The 13,686-nt window shown below is 43.8% G+C and overlaps 2 protein-coding genes across 6 annotated transcripts; both read right to left on the bottom strand.

The window, feature by feature from the left end:
* Nucleotides 1–210: 210 nt before the first annotated feature.
* LOC100283399 (protein SUR2) lies at nucleotides 211–4,503 on the bottom strand. The gene is given in 2 exon segments (NM_001156300.1): nucleotides 211–1,023; nucleotides 3,922–4,503. Coding segments are annotated over 2 exon segments (777 nt in total). The 5' UTR covers nucleotides 4,156–4,503; the 3' UTR covers nucleotides 211–480.
* A 2,858-nt stretch (nucleotides 4,504–7,361) lies between these two features.
* Nucleotides 7,362–12,374, bottom strand: LOC103627723 (uncharacterized). Of its 5 annotated transcripts, XR_553793.4 has the most exons (6): nucleotides 12,080–12,374; nucleotides 11,133–11,979; nucleotides 9,608–9,724; nucleotides 9,172–9,509; nucleotides 8,654–8,801; nucleotides 7,366–7,865 (listed from the first exon to the last, which is right to left on the bottom strand). XR_553793.4 is itself a non-coding variant. In XM_008648031.4 (5 exons), exons 2-5 carry the CDS (start codon nucleotides 11,865–11,867, stop codon nucleotides 7,598–7,600), a joined length of 1,458 nt encoding a protein of 485 aa, XP_008646253.1. In that variant the 5' UTR covers nucleotides 11,868–11,895; nucleotides 12,080–12,369; the 3' UTR covers nucleotides 7,362–7,597. The 5 variants fall into 5 exon arrangements, 3 of the variants coding, with proteins under 3 accessions (XP_008646253.1, XP_020393145.1, NP_001334045.1); XR_004849270.1 differs by having other exon boundaries at nucleotides 7,362–7,865; nucleotides 11,133–12,266; XM_008648031.4 differs by lacking the exon at nucleotides 8,654–8,801 and having other exon boundaries at nucleotides 7,362–7,865; nucleotides 11,133–11,895; nucleotides 12,080–12,369.
* Between the last annotated feature and the right edge of the window lie 1,312 nt (nucleotides 12,375–13,686).

Raw genomic sequence — 13,686 nt, 5'->3', positions numbered from 1 at the left:
AATTAAAGCAAACCAATAGAACTCAATAATTTGTAGGTTAATGAGCAAATCAACTATTAATTGTACCACAAGTAAAGAAGGAATGAGCAAAGGCTATATGAAGTGCCATGTGCCAATATCAACTTTCTTTGTTTAACAACAGGACGCACGAGTAGAGGGCCATTGCCAATATCAACTTCCGAACAAAATGACGGATGGAAGAACAGAAAATTCAACAGAACACAAATCCAAGTGGTGTTGAGTATTCTTTGGTACATTACAATACTTTACTCACTGTATCTTGTTACAAGATAGAACACCCTAAAAAACAAAACAAGAAATGTAGAGAGCAAAAGCAGCCTCACTATATGAAGTTATGACACAGGGTGTGTACATCATTTGCGCAGTCAGCAGTACCACAAGGCATGAGTATTGGACAAGTCAAAAAAAAAAAAATAGAAACTATGCATGCATGTACTAATCAGTCTTGGTATCCTCAGCTCAGTCGAGTTTAGCTGGTTTTGATTCGATCCCCCCTCCTTTTCGTTGTTCAATAGAGTAGGGCATGTAAGTTCCGAGAATCTTGTCCCACATCACAAAGAAGGGTTGTGAAAAGTTGTACTTGTTTCCATAGAGCTGATGGTGAATGTCATGATAAGCACTGTTATTGCTGAACAGCGCCTGGAGGATATTACCAGGAAGCCACAGCCCACAATGATCATCCACAGTTTTGATGGTTGCAAAGGAGAAAAAGAATATGGATGTCCGTGGAGTCATACCAGAGACGAGGAATGAGAGTGCACCACCAATGGTGTCCAAAATAAGGCCCTCAAGAGGATGGTTGTATAGAGCTCCAAAGGAATAAGGGACTACAAGAGTATGGTGCTTAGAATGGATGTGTTTATACAGAAACTTGTTAATGTGCATGTATCTGTGCATGAAGTACTGCCATGTGTCCATAACAACCATTGCAGTTATAAACTGCAACACTATGACAAGAACAGGAGGTTGCTTCTGTCCAGTACTACTCTCATCACCAATAACCTGTATGGTGAAGGAAAATGTCAGCATGTTAACAACCTATCTAGATGATGTGTATTGAACAATTCACTGATGAACCCTTTTTTAGGAACCCAAAAGAAACATTATGATGCCAAGTAAGTTCCAAAATCAAGACTGGCCATAGAACTAGATATCCCTACACCAGTTCATTCTCATGACCCTATGTCAATTTATATTCAAAATCTTAGTTTTATTTCAATCAACATGGTTAACCCAGCAACCACCCGCTATACTGACAAAAGGATTTTAATCCACTTCAACATGTGCATTGAATATTATGTTCAGCTTTCAAATCCTCAAAGCATGTAAGTGAGACAAGTTTGCTGAGAATGACTGAAAGTTTTCAATGACCAAAACTGATGACTTTCTTTAAGGCCCCGTTCGGCAGACTGATATCCAAGCCAGACCGGTAACCAAGTCAGCCTAGGATCGAGTGGAACATGGCTTGTTACTCATTCTTGGTCACCAGCCCATTTTCAGATCAGGAACCAATCCAGGAGACAGACCACCTAGACTTCTAGGCTGAGAATTGGAGGGGAGTTGAAATCAGGTGGGATTGTTTCCGGCCCAGCTTAAAACGAACACCGCTAACATACTAGACCGGGTTCTAACCTAGGCTGATTTATTCCACCTGGAACTAGGCCCGGAATGGGCCAAACCGAACACAGCCTAAATGTGATGGTTTGCTTCGGTTCACTTTTCTTTAAATGTGATGGTTTGCTTCGGTTCGCTTTATACTTCATTGGTTAGGGTAAATGCCCAGAAACAAAGCCTAGATGGAAATAAGTTATAGAAGAAATCTTATGTCAGCACCTTAGCATCTAATATAGTATTTAGTAGTTAGAATATGGTGTAGCTTTCTTCAGTTCCAAGTCTGCTACCTTATATGTACCTCAATCCTGCCATGGTTTAAGTGGCTTAAATGAAATAGAAAAATCTGCCCAAATTGTATCTATCTCTAACAAATGGTATCAAGAGCCTAGTTCTTCTCTATGGAGTTTTTACTTATGGCACCATTTCCATCCAGTCCAGCCACTCCCACTCCCTCTCCTCCCACTAGTTGACGACCACCTCCAGTGGGTGGCGCTGGCAAACAGCTGCGCGCGTCCGGCGCACGGAGATGGCAGCAGCTCATGAGGCGGATAAATGAGTTGCACGTGACGTGGATGGCGCAGCGGGACCCCGGCGAGTGGATGGCGCTAGAGGAAGCGGCAGCAGCACGGCAGGACCACATCGCTGCTGCGGCCCAACCGCGGCGGCACCGCCTCTATCCTATGCGCAGAAGCGGACATGGAAGAGGAGGCACGAAGCAAGGGCACAAGAACACCCCCTAGACATCGCCACGTTTCTCCTTACCCAGAGTGACGTCATGGCCGCCATGGGCCCCATCGTCTAGACCGTCGTCAAGGAGTCCAGCAGTGGCACACCCGTGCTCACCAAGACCAACTACAATGAGTGGGGCTTGGTGATGAAGGTGAAATTGCAGGCTCGACAGATGTTGGATGCAATAAGTTACAACGACGTCAACTTCGACGAGGATTGGTGGGCACTGGAGGCCCTCCTTGCTGCTGTCCCACTAGAGATGGCGCTCGTCCTCATGGACAAGGAGACCGTGAAGGACGCCCTGGATGCCATCACCGCAGCAGCGACCGTGCCCGCAGAGCCACCCAGCAAAAGTTGCATTGGCAGTGGGATTGCCTGGCGTTCCAACCGGACGAGCACGTCGATGACTTCAAGCTCCATCTCTCCATCCTGGTGCAGCAGATGGTGCGGTACAATGACAACGACATCGATAAGGAGAAAGCCATTGAGAAGTTCCTCCACACCATCCCCAAGAAATACACGCAGATCGTCTTGGCCATGGAGACCCTACTGGACCTCTCCAAGCTGACGATTGAGGTGAAGTGCCGCCTCAAGGTTGTCAACGACCAAGACCAGCCACCACCCGTCAAGCCGGTCACCATCAGTGGCAAGCTTCTCTTCACTGAGAAGCAGTGGCTCGCCCGCTAGAGGGAGGAAAGAAGGGGAGGCTTCTGGTTTGTCGAGCGGCCACAAGTGTCAGCCGCGCAAGAGGCACAAGGCTCCCGTGGCGCGCACAGGCGCTGATGGTGACACCGACAGCGAGCACAAGACTACCTGAGACGACTTCTGCCTCAACTGCGGCAATACAGGCCATTGGGCCAAGGACTGCCCACAGGCGAAGTGTGGCGGTCAGGCACATGCACACAAGCGCAGGAGGGTGATGAGGTGGCTATGTTCCTAGTACATAGGAGCATCGTGCTGCACTCCCCTCCCGCAGCATCCACTGCAGCTCTTCTCCACCTCGACGAGCCGCGCACCCACGTCTTCCTTGGCAACGGTTCCAAGGATGACAAGATCGACGACTGGTAACTCTACACTAGTGCCACCCACCACATGACCACCTAACCAACTTAGCTGATAAGATGGATGATAATAAGCACCTTATCATCCATCTTATCTCGACTAGCCTCTACTTTAGCATCTACTTTAGTAGTTAGAACATATTGTAGCTTGCTATAGTTCCAAGTCTGCTGCTACCTTATATGTAGCTCAATCCTGCCATGGTTTGAGTGAACTAAATGAGATAGAAAAATCTGCCTAAAAAACTGCGTATATCGCTAAAAATAAGAAAAATAAGAAGGCTGTTGACCTATATGCAGTAATGGGATGCAAATACAATCCAGGAGGCTTGTAAACCAATTTGTGCTTCAGATTTATCAGGTGTCTCGTTTCGATCGATCATTTGCTGTGCAATTGAAGACATCAAAGCAAGAGGCTCATCTAAAACCAACTAAACCAGTCCCCGGGATTCCGTGATACAGATAAGGGAACAGATAGCGCCGAGGAGGAGAAGATTACCGCAAAGAGGGTGAGCGAGACGGCGACCTGGAAGACCTGCTGGACGAGAACGCCTCTGACGACGGCGGCCTTGGAGACGACGTTCTTCGTAGCGGCCTCCTCCCTGGTGTGCAGCCGGTATCCGTCGAGCCGCCCCACCCCATCCAGCGCGACGTAGAGCCCTGAGTAGAGCCAGTACACGGCGATCGGCACGAACGTGCCCAGCAACTCGTCCGACACCGCCCCGATCCCCATCGTCCCCACTCCACCGCCTCCGGCGCCGCTGTGGCCCCCGGCGGTCGGGTTAGGAGGCGAAATTACAGGCGGCACGAGGGCGAGGGATGGATTACCGGGCGGGCCAACCCGGATCTCCCCGACTGCGGGAGAGACGCTGCGAGGAGGAGAAACCGGAGTTGGATTTCCCTGCCGAGGTTGGTGGTCGCGGCGGGCGAGGGATGATGGAGCAGATGTAAGTATAGCGGTGGCGCGGCACGGCGGTCGCCGTCGGTCAGAACGAGGTTGGAAGCGGGCGTGGGGTTGGGTCGCTTCCCGACGAACCCGGCCGGACGATGCTGGCCACCGCGCAGGCGGCTGCCCCTCTGTGGCTTCTGCGGTGACTGGTGAGGACGGCTCACACCGGGTAGCGTCCCAGGCCGAACCTCCCCTCCTGGCCGTATTGATTAGACGCAACGGATGGCTCACATCTTTTCCACGAGAAGACTTTAATGGCCTTTTGATTCGTAACTAACTGTGCTAAATTTTAGCTAGGGTTAATTACTTAATTAAAGAACTAATTTTAGATAGAAAAAGTTAGGTAAAGTGTGGTAAGTTAGACATCAAATCAAATAAACCTTTAGAGGGTCTTTGGTTTGAGGAATCACTTCATCCAAAATATGGTGGTGCATCATGTGTCCATTCCTCAAATTTGGTGCATCATGGGTCCACAAACAAACAAAAAAGTAAGGATTGAGAAGACGATGGACTAGATCATTTCTCAAACCAAACAGCCTATTAATGATGTGTTTGGTTTGTGGAGTCACTCAATGCATCATGAGGTGATGCATCATAAGTTTGTTCCATCAATTCTGGTAAAATCAATCCACTCCTCATATATATACTAATTATTAGCTTATGAGGAATGGAGTGGTGATGGATCAACTCATTCTATATAACAAACCAAATAAAAATGTGAGTAGTAAGAAAAAGATGGACCACTTTATTCCTCAAACCAAACACACTCTAAATTTTTCTTACGTTTTAGTATTGTGTTTGGCAATTCATAGATTAGAAAAGATTAAACAGAAGAAAAAAAAGGTTAGTCGCATGGAATCAAACACCAACATTTTGTTCTAAGGGCCTATTTGAATCAAAGACTAAATTTTAGCCTAGTCATATAAGATATTTAAATACTAGTTAAAATTATTAAATATAGTCTAATTATAAAAGTAATTACATAGATAAGGATTAAATAATAAGACAAGTCTATTAAGTATAACTAGTATATAATTCGCTAATGTGGTGCTACAGTAAATGTTTGTTAACTATAGAATAATTAGTCTTAATATATATGATCCGTTGTTTGGTCTTTATATATATATATATATATATATATATATATATATATATATATATATATATGATCCGTTGTTTGGTCTTTTTATATATATATATATATATATATATATATATATATATACAACAACAACAACAACAACAAAGCCTTTTTGTCCCAAGCACGTTGGGGTAGGCTAGAGATGAAACCCCGTATGAAAACCTCAGAGCTCAACCCCCAAAGAACAGAAAAGGGAAACAAAGGCAAAGAAGAACCGAAAACAACGAAACGGGGAAACACATAAAAGAGATAAAACCCACAAGGACCAGCAAGATCTAAAATGGACACAAGAAAAGGTCAAACGATTAAGGAGGAAAAGCGAAACTATCAATCAGGGTTCTGGCACGTGAATTGCACACTTCCACCCCTTCCTATCTGCGGCGAGCTCTTTGTCAATATTCCACTCCTTCAGGTCTCTCTTCACAGCCTCTGTCCACGTCAAAGTTGGTCGACCTCTACCTCTCTTCACATTTTCGGGACGCCTAATTATTCCGATATGCACTGGTGCCTCTTCAGGTCTTCGTTGGATATGTCCAAACCATCTCAAGCGATGTTGCATAAGCTTCTCCTCAATTGGCGCCACTCCTACTCTCTCTCGTATATCATCATTCCGGACTCGATCTCTCCTTGTGTGGCCACATATCCAGCGCAACATACGCATCTCTGCCACATATCCTTGTGTGCCTCTTCAGGTCTTCGTTGGATATATATAATTTATAATTATACTATATTTAATACTCGTAATTGTTATTACCTTCGTTCTCAAATATTTGTCGTTGGCTAGTTTATTTTTAAACTAAAACACGATAAATAAATAAAATAGAAGGAGTATTAAACATCTAATATCATAAGTACTAAATATATCCTCAGTATTCCCGACTAGATATTTCCTCCATTCTCAGTTACTCTACTAGATTTTTTTTCCCGTAGACTTGTAGTTTGACATTTCGTCTGGCTTCCAGAATCGCAACGGCAGTTGGCAACCATGTGAGTTGGCGGTACCTTGTGATGTTAACGTCTGCAGGTTCCTGCTTGATGCCTCGAGACCAACGTCGTTTCCGGATTTGGAGCACTTTTTTTTTTTCTGTTTTGCTTTGCTACCTAACTTGTTATAGTTTGCCATACCTAAAGTTAGATAAGTTTGATCAAGTTAGACATGTGTTTAGTTTGAAGCCATAGTTGTGGCAAGTTTTTTCTCCTGTTATGTAGCCATGTAGGTCTCACTCATCAATGTCTGATAAAAGTGTGACAAGATTCCCTTAGGCGTGGCAAACTATGCCGCAAAATTTAAGTGTCTAACCTTAGCCAAGTATAGCATAAAATTGTATGGCAATTTTTGGCATCACGTCTATAGAACCAAACAGCCCCTTTGAGCCGCCCGGAGCTGCCGCTGCAGAGTATGCTGATGTGATGTTACTCGTGGACGGTCTGCGGGTGGCCTGGCAACGGAATGGCATCACGTAAAAACTACTACTGCACTAGCCAGTGGCATAATGATGTTAATAAAGACTAATGTTGTTAAAGACGACCAGTTCGGAACCGATTGAGACAACTGACAACACATGCAACAGTCTATTCGCAAGACCGCAACGCAAAAACTGAAAGATGAATTTCACCTATTTTCATGTTTTGCTTGTAGAACATTCTATCTGCATGACAAGCTTCTGGAGTACACGTCGACCAACCTTTTTTTATAAGACAAGCTTCCACTGGCTAACAAAATAGGTCATGATAGGAACACGACGGGACGATCTTATGATCCACTGGCTCCGACGAGTAACTGCATCCAGATTCACAAAGACGAGGTGAAAGACTCCTGGCAAGGCAAAAAAAAATGCAAGAACTCTGCTGCAAATCAACACAAAGACATCCATCGTTTTGCATTTTAGTTAAAACAACTTGGGTCAAACAAGGTCCACATTACATCTCATAGATTTATCTTGCAAAAGAAACCAAAGGCAATAATTAAACTGCAAAGCTACTACCATCAGGTTCTATCCTGGCTTCCAACGGTGTACAAGAAGCCATTGCCTACAGTAACTTGTACAGCGGCTGGGGCCGATTTGAGTGCTTGCATCTGGATGATCAATATGCTGGTGGGCCAGCAAAGGAATAACGGGTGGACACAGGCACACTTGGGCCACTAACCCTTGTCAAAGCTGGCCTCTGAATGCCCTCACCATAAACACTAGTCGGGTGCTCATAAGTTGTCAGGTAGGATGCTCCCGGACTGAGGTCCATTGCGCGTGTAGAGAGTTTGTAAGAACGGTACAGCTCATCCACGCGTTCAGACCGTGCAGCAAGCTCTCCTGGCAGTGCTTGGTGATCTCTTACAGTTACCTCAGCTGCAGTTCTGAAAGCAACAGTGAAGTTCAAGAATTTGAATATTTACATAAAAGATAATAGAAATACAATCTTGTGAGGATAAATGAACTCTCCATAAAAACATTGAATTCAAACCAAAATATCACCTACAAGCTACCAACAAAGCTTACAAAGTAAACCAAGTACAACAGAAACTAAAATGGCTATGGGATCCACTGAAAAATAGACATGTAAGAACAGTGTACAAAAATAAAATCTAAAGCATTTAATTCAACACCAAACTCTGCATGTGAAACCTTTTTCGGGGATATGTGACACCAATGTAACAATGCTTTTAAGGTTTCATTCCTGATATTTTAATCTCTTGCTTAGCAAATTGACACTGAATCATTGATTATGAAATTATGCTGTATAATGGAACTTATGGATTGTTACAGAGTTGGCAGTTGCAGAATCACTACCTCTACAGGGATCATTTAATAGTGAAACAACAGTATTCCAGATTTACATACCGACTGACACAAGTTTCCAACATATTTTCAAACTGGAAGATAAAATATAGACCATATTCATGGCTTCCTCTCATGGATCACACTTCAACTAAGCATGTTAAGAATCAAGCTGAACTAACACAGAGCCTACACACCTCAATTGAATCGGCTGCCACATTACGAATGTTTGGCAAGCTTTGGCCAAAACATAGGGCAAATCCCTTTTGCCTATTTTGTTCATTCTTGCCATAAAACAGACTGACCAACGATAAAATACCCAACTCCTTTTTTCATCCCATTTCCCAAACATGTAACCATTACTTACCAAAAAAAACATGTAACCATTGAAGAGCAATCAAAACACACATATGGTTTGTATGTTAGCTAACTGCAAGCCAATAAGTGAGTGAGCTTGGCTTTCCTAATGACGAATCAAAAGGCAATGGTTGAACATGGTTGTCGACATAGTTGAACTGCAAAATAGAACAAGAAATGAAAGGCAATGTAATGCAATACTAGCAAAAGAGACAAGGTGTGTATTTCTATGGCTGGCATGAGTATAGTTCAGATGAATACATATAGCAAATAAAAGAAAGTAGTCCCTAGACAAAATCTCTTTTCACTCCTATTCCAATGAACAACCCAAATAAGTCCCCTCTAGGAGTCTAATTATTTGTGGCTTTAAGCGCAAAAAGGAGCCTAACATCAAAGTAGATATAAATGAGTCAGGCATTTAAAAAGAAGCCCTCAATAAGCTAGATCATTTTGGAAAAGGTGTTAGCAGTCGCAATCTGACCGAGCAGCCAAATTAAGAAATATATAAGGTTACAGTAAAAAGACTACCTTTCGTGCATAATATCCATATGAGGTTGATGGTATGGAGACCTAGTAGCCACTTGGTGATAGTAATTAAGAGGAACATGTTGAGGCTCTTGCATATGATAAGGATTTAGCACCAAACCACGTCGAGGCTCATCAAAAAGTGGCGGATGTAATGACCGTGTCATCTTGTACCGATCTTCAAGAGGATGTGCGTGGACATTAATAGGTGCAGCCCTTTCTTCAATATGTTGCAACTGTCTTCTTTCTTCATAATCACTTGGTTTTCGAATATCCTCAATATGTTGTGGAGCTGGTTTAGAAAGGCTGATAGGCTTGAACAGTGCCAATAGTCTTTGAACCTACAAGATAGTGCCATGCCTTAAAGCATAAAACAAATTGTCGTGCCTTTTATTTTGTATATACAACATTGCAATACAGAAAGTTCCCCATGACTCACTTGTTTAGTGTTGAGCTCTTGGGTGAACCTGCCCTTTGAGCTGTAGTTCTCCTTAATGGCATGCTTGAAACTACTCTCAGGAATAGGAAGACAATCCTTGAAAACGCTAAATTTAACCTACATCAAGGACAAGGTTAGTAAGTTAGTTAAGCGATAACAAAATCCCCATTCAAACACCATCCACTTCGGTCATCCATCAACAATTAAAAATCAACTTAATGGCCAGAAAAGCAAAGGTTGCATGATAATGTGGAGGCCATATCAAGATAGCAATCACCTTCTATTACTAGGTTAACACAAAATGCCCTAATTAACTCACCAAATCATCCTTCCACCCTGATTAGTCTAGCAAAAAGTATTGTGCGAGGTAGTCATAGAAACTGTAAAAGTGGATATCTGAATACATGGAACAACAATGAAGATAGTATAACCGTAGGGGTATTTTTGGTGATGAGGAATTAAATGATCATTCAAGCAAACATATTTTGGTGAATCAATTGATGTAAACATATTTATATGAGGTATGACATATGTTTGGGATTTAAATCTTGAGCATGTATTTAGGATATGGCATTTGCACTAGGCCAAGCAGCTAAAAGACCAACCTTGGCTCAACGTGAAGCACCGAGGAGGAGAAGGGGGTATGTTCCTTGATTAACGGCTTTCATAGGAGGGTGTACTGCTAGTTATCATCAAAAATAGAGGAAAAACAATTCTTGCTCTCTAGAATATCTAGATGATTTTAGTATCATTCAAAAAATATTTTCAAGACAGCTCAGGCAGCATACATCTAAGGTGGTATACAACATTTTATGAAATTGTATTTTTGTTCCATGGATCCCACATTGTTGACTGTTAACAAATGTATATTAGTTGTAATATTTGAAGGGAACACGTATAAATAGAGACATTCAAATGCTTGCTGATTGAGGGCAACACATAAATAGAAGCCTCAAATGCTTGCTGATTTCTCAGATAGTTTTCCACCCAAAATGCAAAAAAAAAAGTGTGCATGGCATAGGATGACGAATGATATGTTTTCCTTTTTGTGAGAGGATGAGGACACTGGCTAGTAAGTTTCTTAAGGCTAACAACCCATAAATCATGTGTTCAGAACCTGAAAACACAGTAGCAAACCTACAACAAATAATTCCCTGCATCTGCGTTTCATGGCAAGTATGATCATTAGTTGAGATAAGGGCACTTGATACATCAGGAAAAAAATCTGCTGAAGGTTACACATGTTTTAAAAACAAGGCATTCCTAGTTTAAAGATGAAATTACGTTATGTCCCTTGAATGCCTTGATCATGAACACTATAGCAGTGAACCATTGAGAAAATAAACCGATAAACTATTTTCACCTATGAGTCTATGGATGACAACAGTCATAAACCTACAACATGTGTCCTCACCACCGCTGTATTTCACTGTAATATTTCATTAACTTTGTAAAACTGATCAAGCTGAATTGCAGGACTAAGCTTACAATAGAAGCAAAGCAAACAATAAGATAATATAATCACCTGTGCAGGGAATTTGCCATCAAAGGCGTGACGCACAAGATCCAATCCTCCCCTTGTATCTGCCTTGTACACCCCATACAGTAGCTTGAGGTCAAAATCATACAAGAACAGCTTCGTCCCTCGCTGGATCTTCTCCACCACATCCATCTTCCCCCTGGGAAGGCCAAACACGCCGTTCTGGTAGCATTCTGGCTTCGTCCTTGCACTGCACATGAATATGAATCCTGAGCCACTCTTTTCCTCCTCCTTTTCCTTCCCTGTCTTCTCTTCCGTTTTCACACGCTCTTCCCTCCCCTTCATCATCTCCTTCCTACTCCCGTCCCCCTTCCTCTCTCCCCCCTTCATCGTTTCCTTCCTAGTCACATTCATATCCTCAGTCTTGGTCTGGGTGACCCCATCACTGGCCCCTTCTCCCTTCTGCTCCTCTCTTCCCTTCATCGTCTCCTTCCTACTAAACTTTCCGTCCTCCGTTTTGCTCTGGGCGACCCGATCATCTGCAATCTCTGCGGCGGCGGCGGCCGCCGGACTCGTCTTGACTGGTTTCGGGGTGGGTGTCTGCGCTGAAGCAGACGCCTCAGCAATGTTTGCGGATTCAGTGCAGGCCGCCTTCAATTTCTCCGGATCGGTTTTGACCCCCTTCTTTTTAAATTTGTCGGGATTGGTTGACCGAGATGCGGCGGCCTTAGGCGGCGGCGCGGAGGAGACGTCGCCCTTGCGCCTGAGCCTCTTCACCATCGCTGATCGGAACGGCCCCGCAAATAAACTATGGAGAATCGAATCCCCACGATCAGTTGCTCTGAATTTGGTACAAAATCAAGCTAGATCCATGTGTTCCCTTTAGTGCGATCTATCGAATAGCAATCAACGTATTGTTTCTGAAAACGTGGCTGGTAGGAATAGTAAACCCTAGATGAGGATGGAATGAGGATGAGGAAGAGCGCACGGACCTGCGAAGCGAGGGAGTCGGCGAGGTAGTACGACGGCGCGAGTGGTGACGATGCTAATGCACTAATGCCTTTACGAATTCCGGTCCGGATGACCGAGCCCTCTTCAGCTTGTGAATGTATCACGCTCTGATAGAGCCGCCGTGCTCATAATGCACTCTTTTCCATTTTCATGAGTAATGCACTAAGCACTCCAAGAGAGTTCATGATTATTTCTATATTACTATCGCGGTAGGAAAGGTGTGCGTTCACGATGTTCACATCGTCCTCTTTTCCTCCATCCATCTGATCGCAATCCAGTGGCTAAAAAACGTTTCTCGCATCTTTAGTCGCGAAGCGTCGGTCCGACACCGCGAAGCTTCCAGATCCCTCTCCCTCCCGTAATCCCATGGCTTGGTGGCCGTCTCTCTCCCCCACCGCTCGGCGCCTCGCCCCTGCCCGCCATTGCTCCCGACCCCAATAGCGCCGAACGGCCAACATCTTCTCTCTCCCACCGCTCTGTGTTCTCTTCGTCCGAAAGCAATTGGACCCTAAACCCTAACCTCCCACTGCCGACGACCACCCTGCCGCGGCCGCTTGTGTCGCCCTCCCGTGGCCTCACCTCTCTGCCTCTTCCTTCCTCCTCCCACAGCAACCCTCGTCTGTCCGCCCATCGTTGGTTCCGCCTTTGGTTGCTATAGATCTTGACCATGTGAACATGCGGTGTCACCCTGGCTCTCCACACGATCCTGCTGCTCCAGCTCGTCGCCCTATGTCAGCGGTGGAGGGCCTGTGCGGGTCGCGAAGAAGAAGCAGCACGAAGAAGAAGTAGCCAGATGACCATGACCGCATTGCTGCGCAACTCTCCGCGAAGATAGGGTTGAACCCTGTAGCGGCTTTAGTAGTGGAATTTATTTATAAATGATGAAAATAATATTGGATCACACCTCACACACGCACACCATTTATGTTAGATTATGCGGTACTTAACCTGTATTTATAGTCGCAAACAACTGTTAGCTTGTCCTAACAGCCATACTATTAAACCCTTGATCTGCAGATTTCTCCCTAAAATTCAATTGATAATCCTAACGCGATAGTGGAGCTTTTGCTTATGGATCCTGTTGAACTAAGGAAACATGTAGGGCTTCAGAGTGTTGAATGCAAGAGTAGTTGGGGGGATGTTCCTTACGATTCATGTAAGTAATTTATTTCACATGAAAAAAGAAACAAAATGACATGCTATACAGATTATTAGTTATGCACCAGATAGAAACTATACTGACTTTGTAGGTGTATTAGGGAGGCAATATAATATATTTTGTGGATGTATATTGGATTTTGCACCTTTAACTTTTTTCGATGATGATAAGTTGGTGCCTTGCATTTTGAATCATGATTATTGGGTCTTACTAGGTGGATTGCATCATGCAAGCTGATGTCAGATGTGCATCAAATTTGGATTCCAAGGGGTCCTTTTTCCTTTCTCATATATAATTTTGCTATAGGATATGGATATTTACTTTGGGACTGCTGAAGAAAAAAATCATGGTTGTAATCTGTAATGATAAAAAAACTTTGGTAACTCCAAATATTCATGTTAGACTGAGACTAAAACATGTTTTTTCTTA

This window comes from Zea mays, chromosome 5, assembly GCF_902167145.1.
Source record: "Zea mays cultivar B73 chromosome 5, Zm-B73-REFERENCE-NAM-5.0, whole genome shotgun sequence".
In the NCBI taxonomy this organism is placed as follows: domain Eukaryota; kingdom Viridiplantae; phylum Streptophyta; class Magnoliopsida; order Poales; family Poaceae; genus Zea; species Zea mays.
Note: the sequence above shows the minus strand (reverse complement) of the source record. Positions and strands in the feature narration are given on the sequence as shown.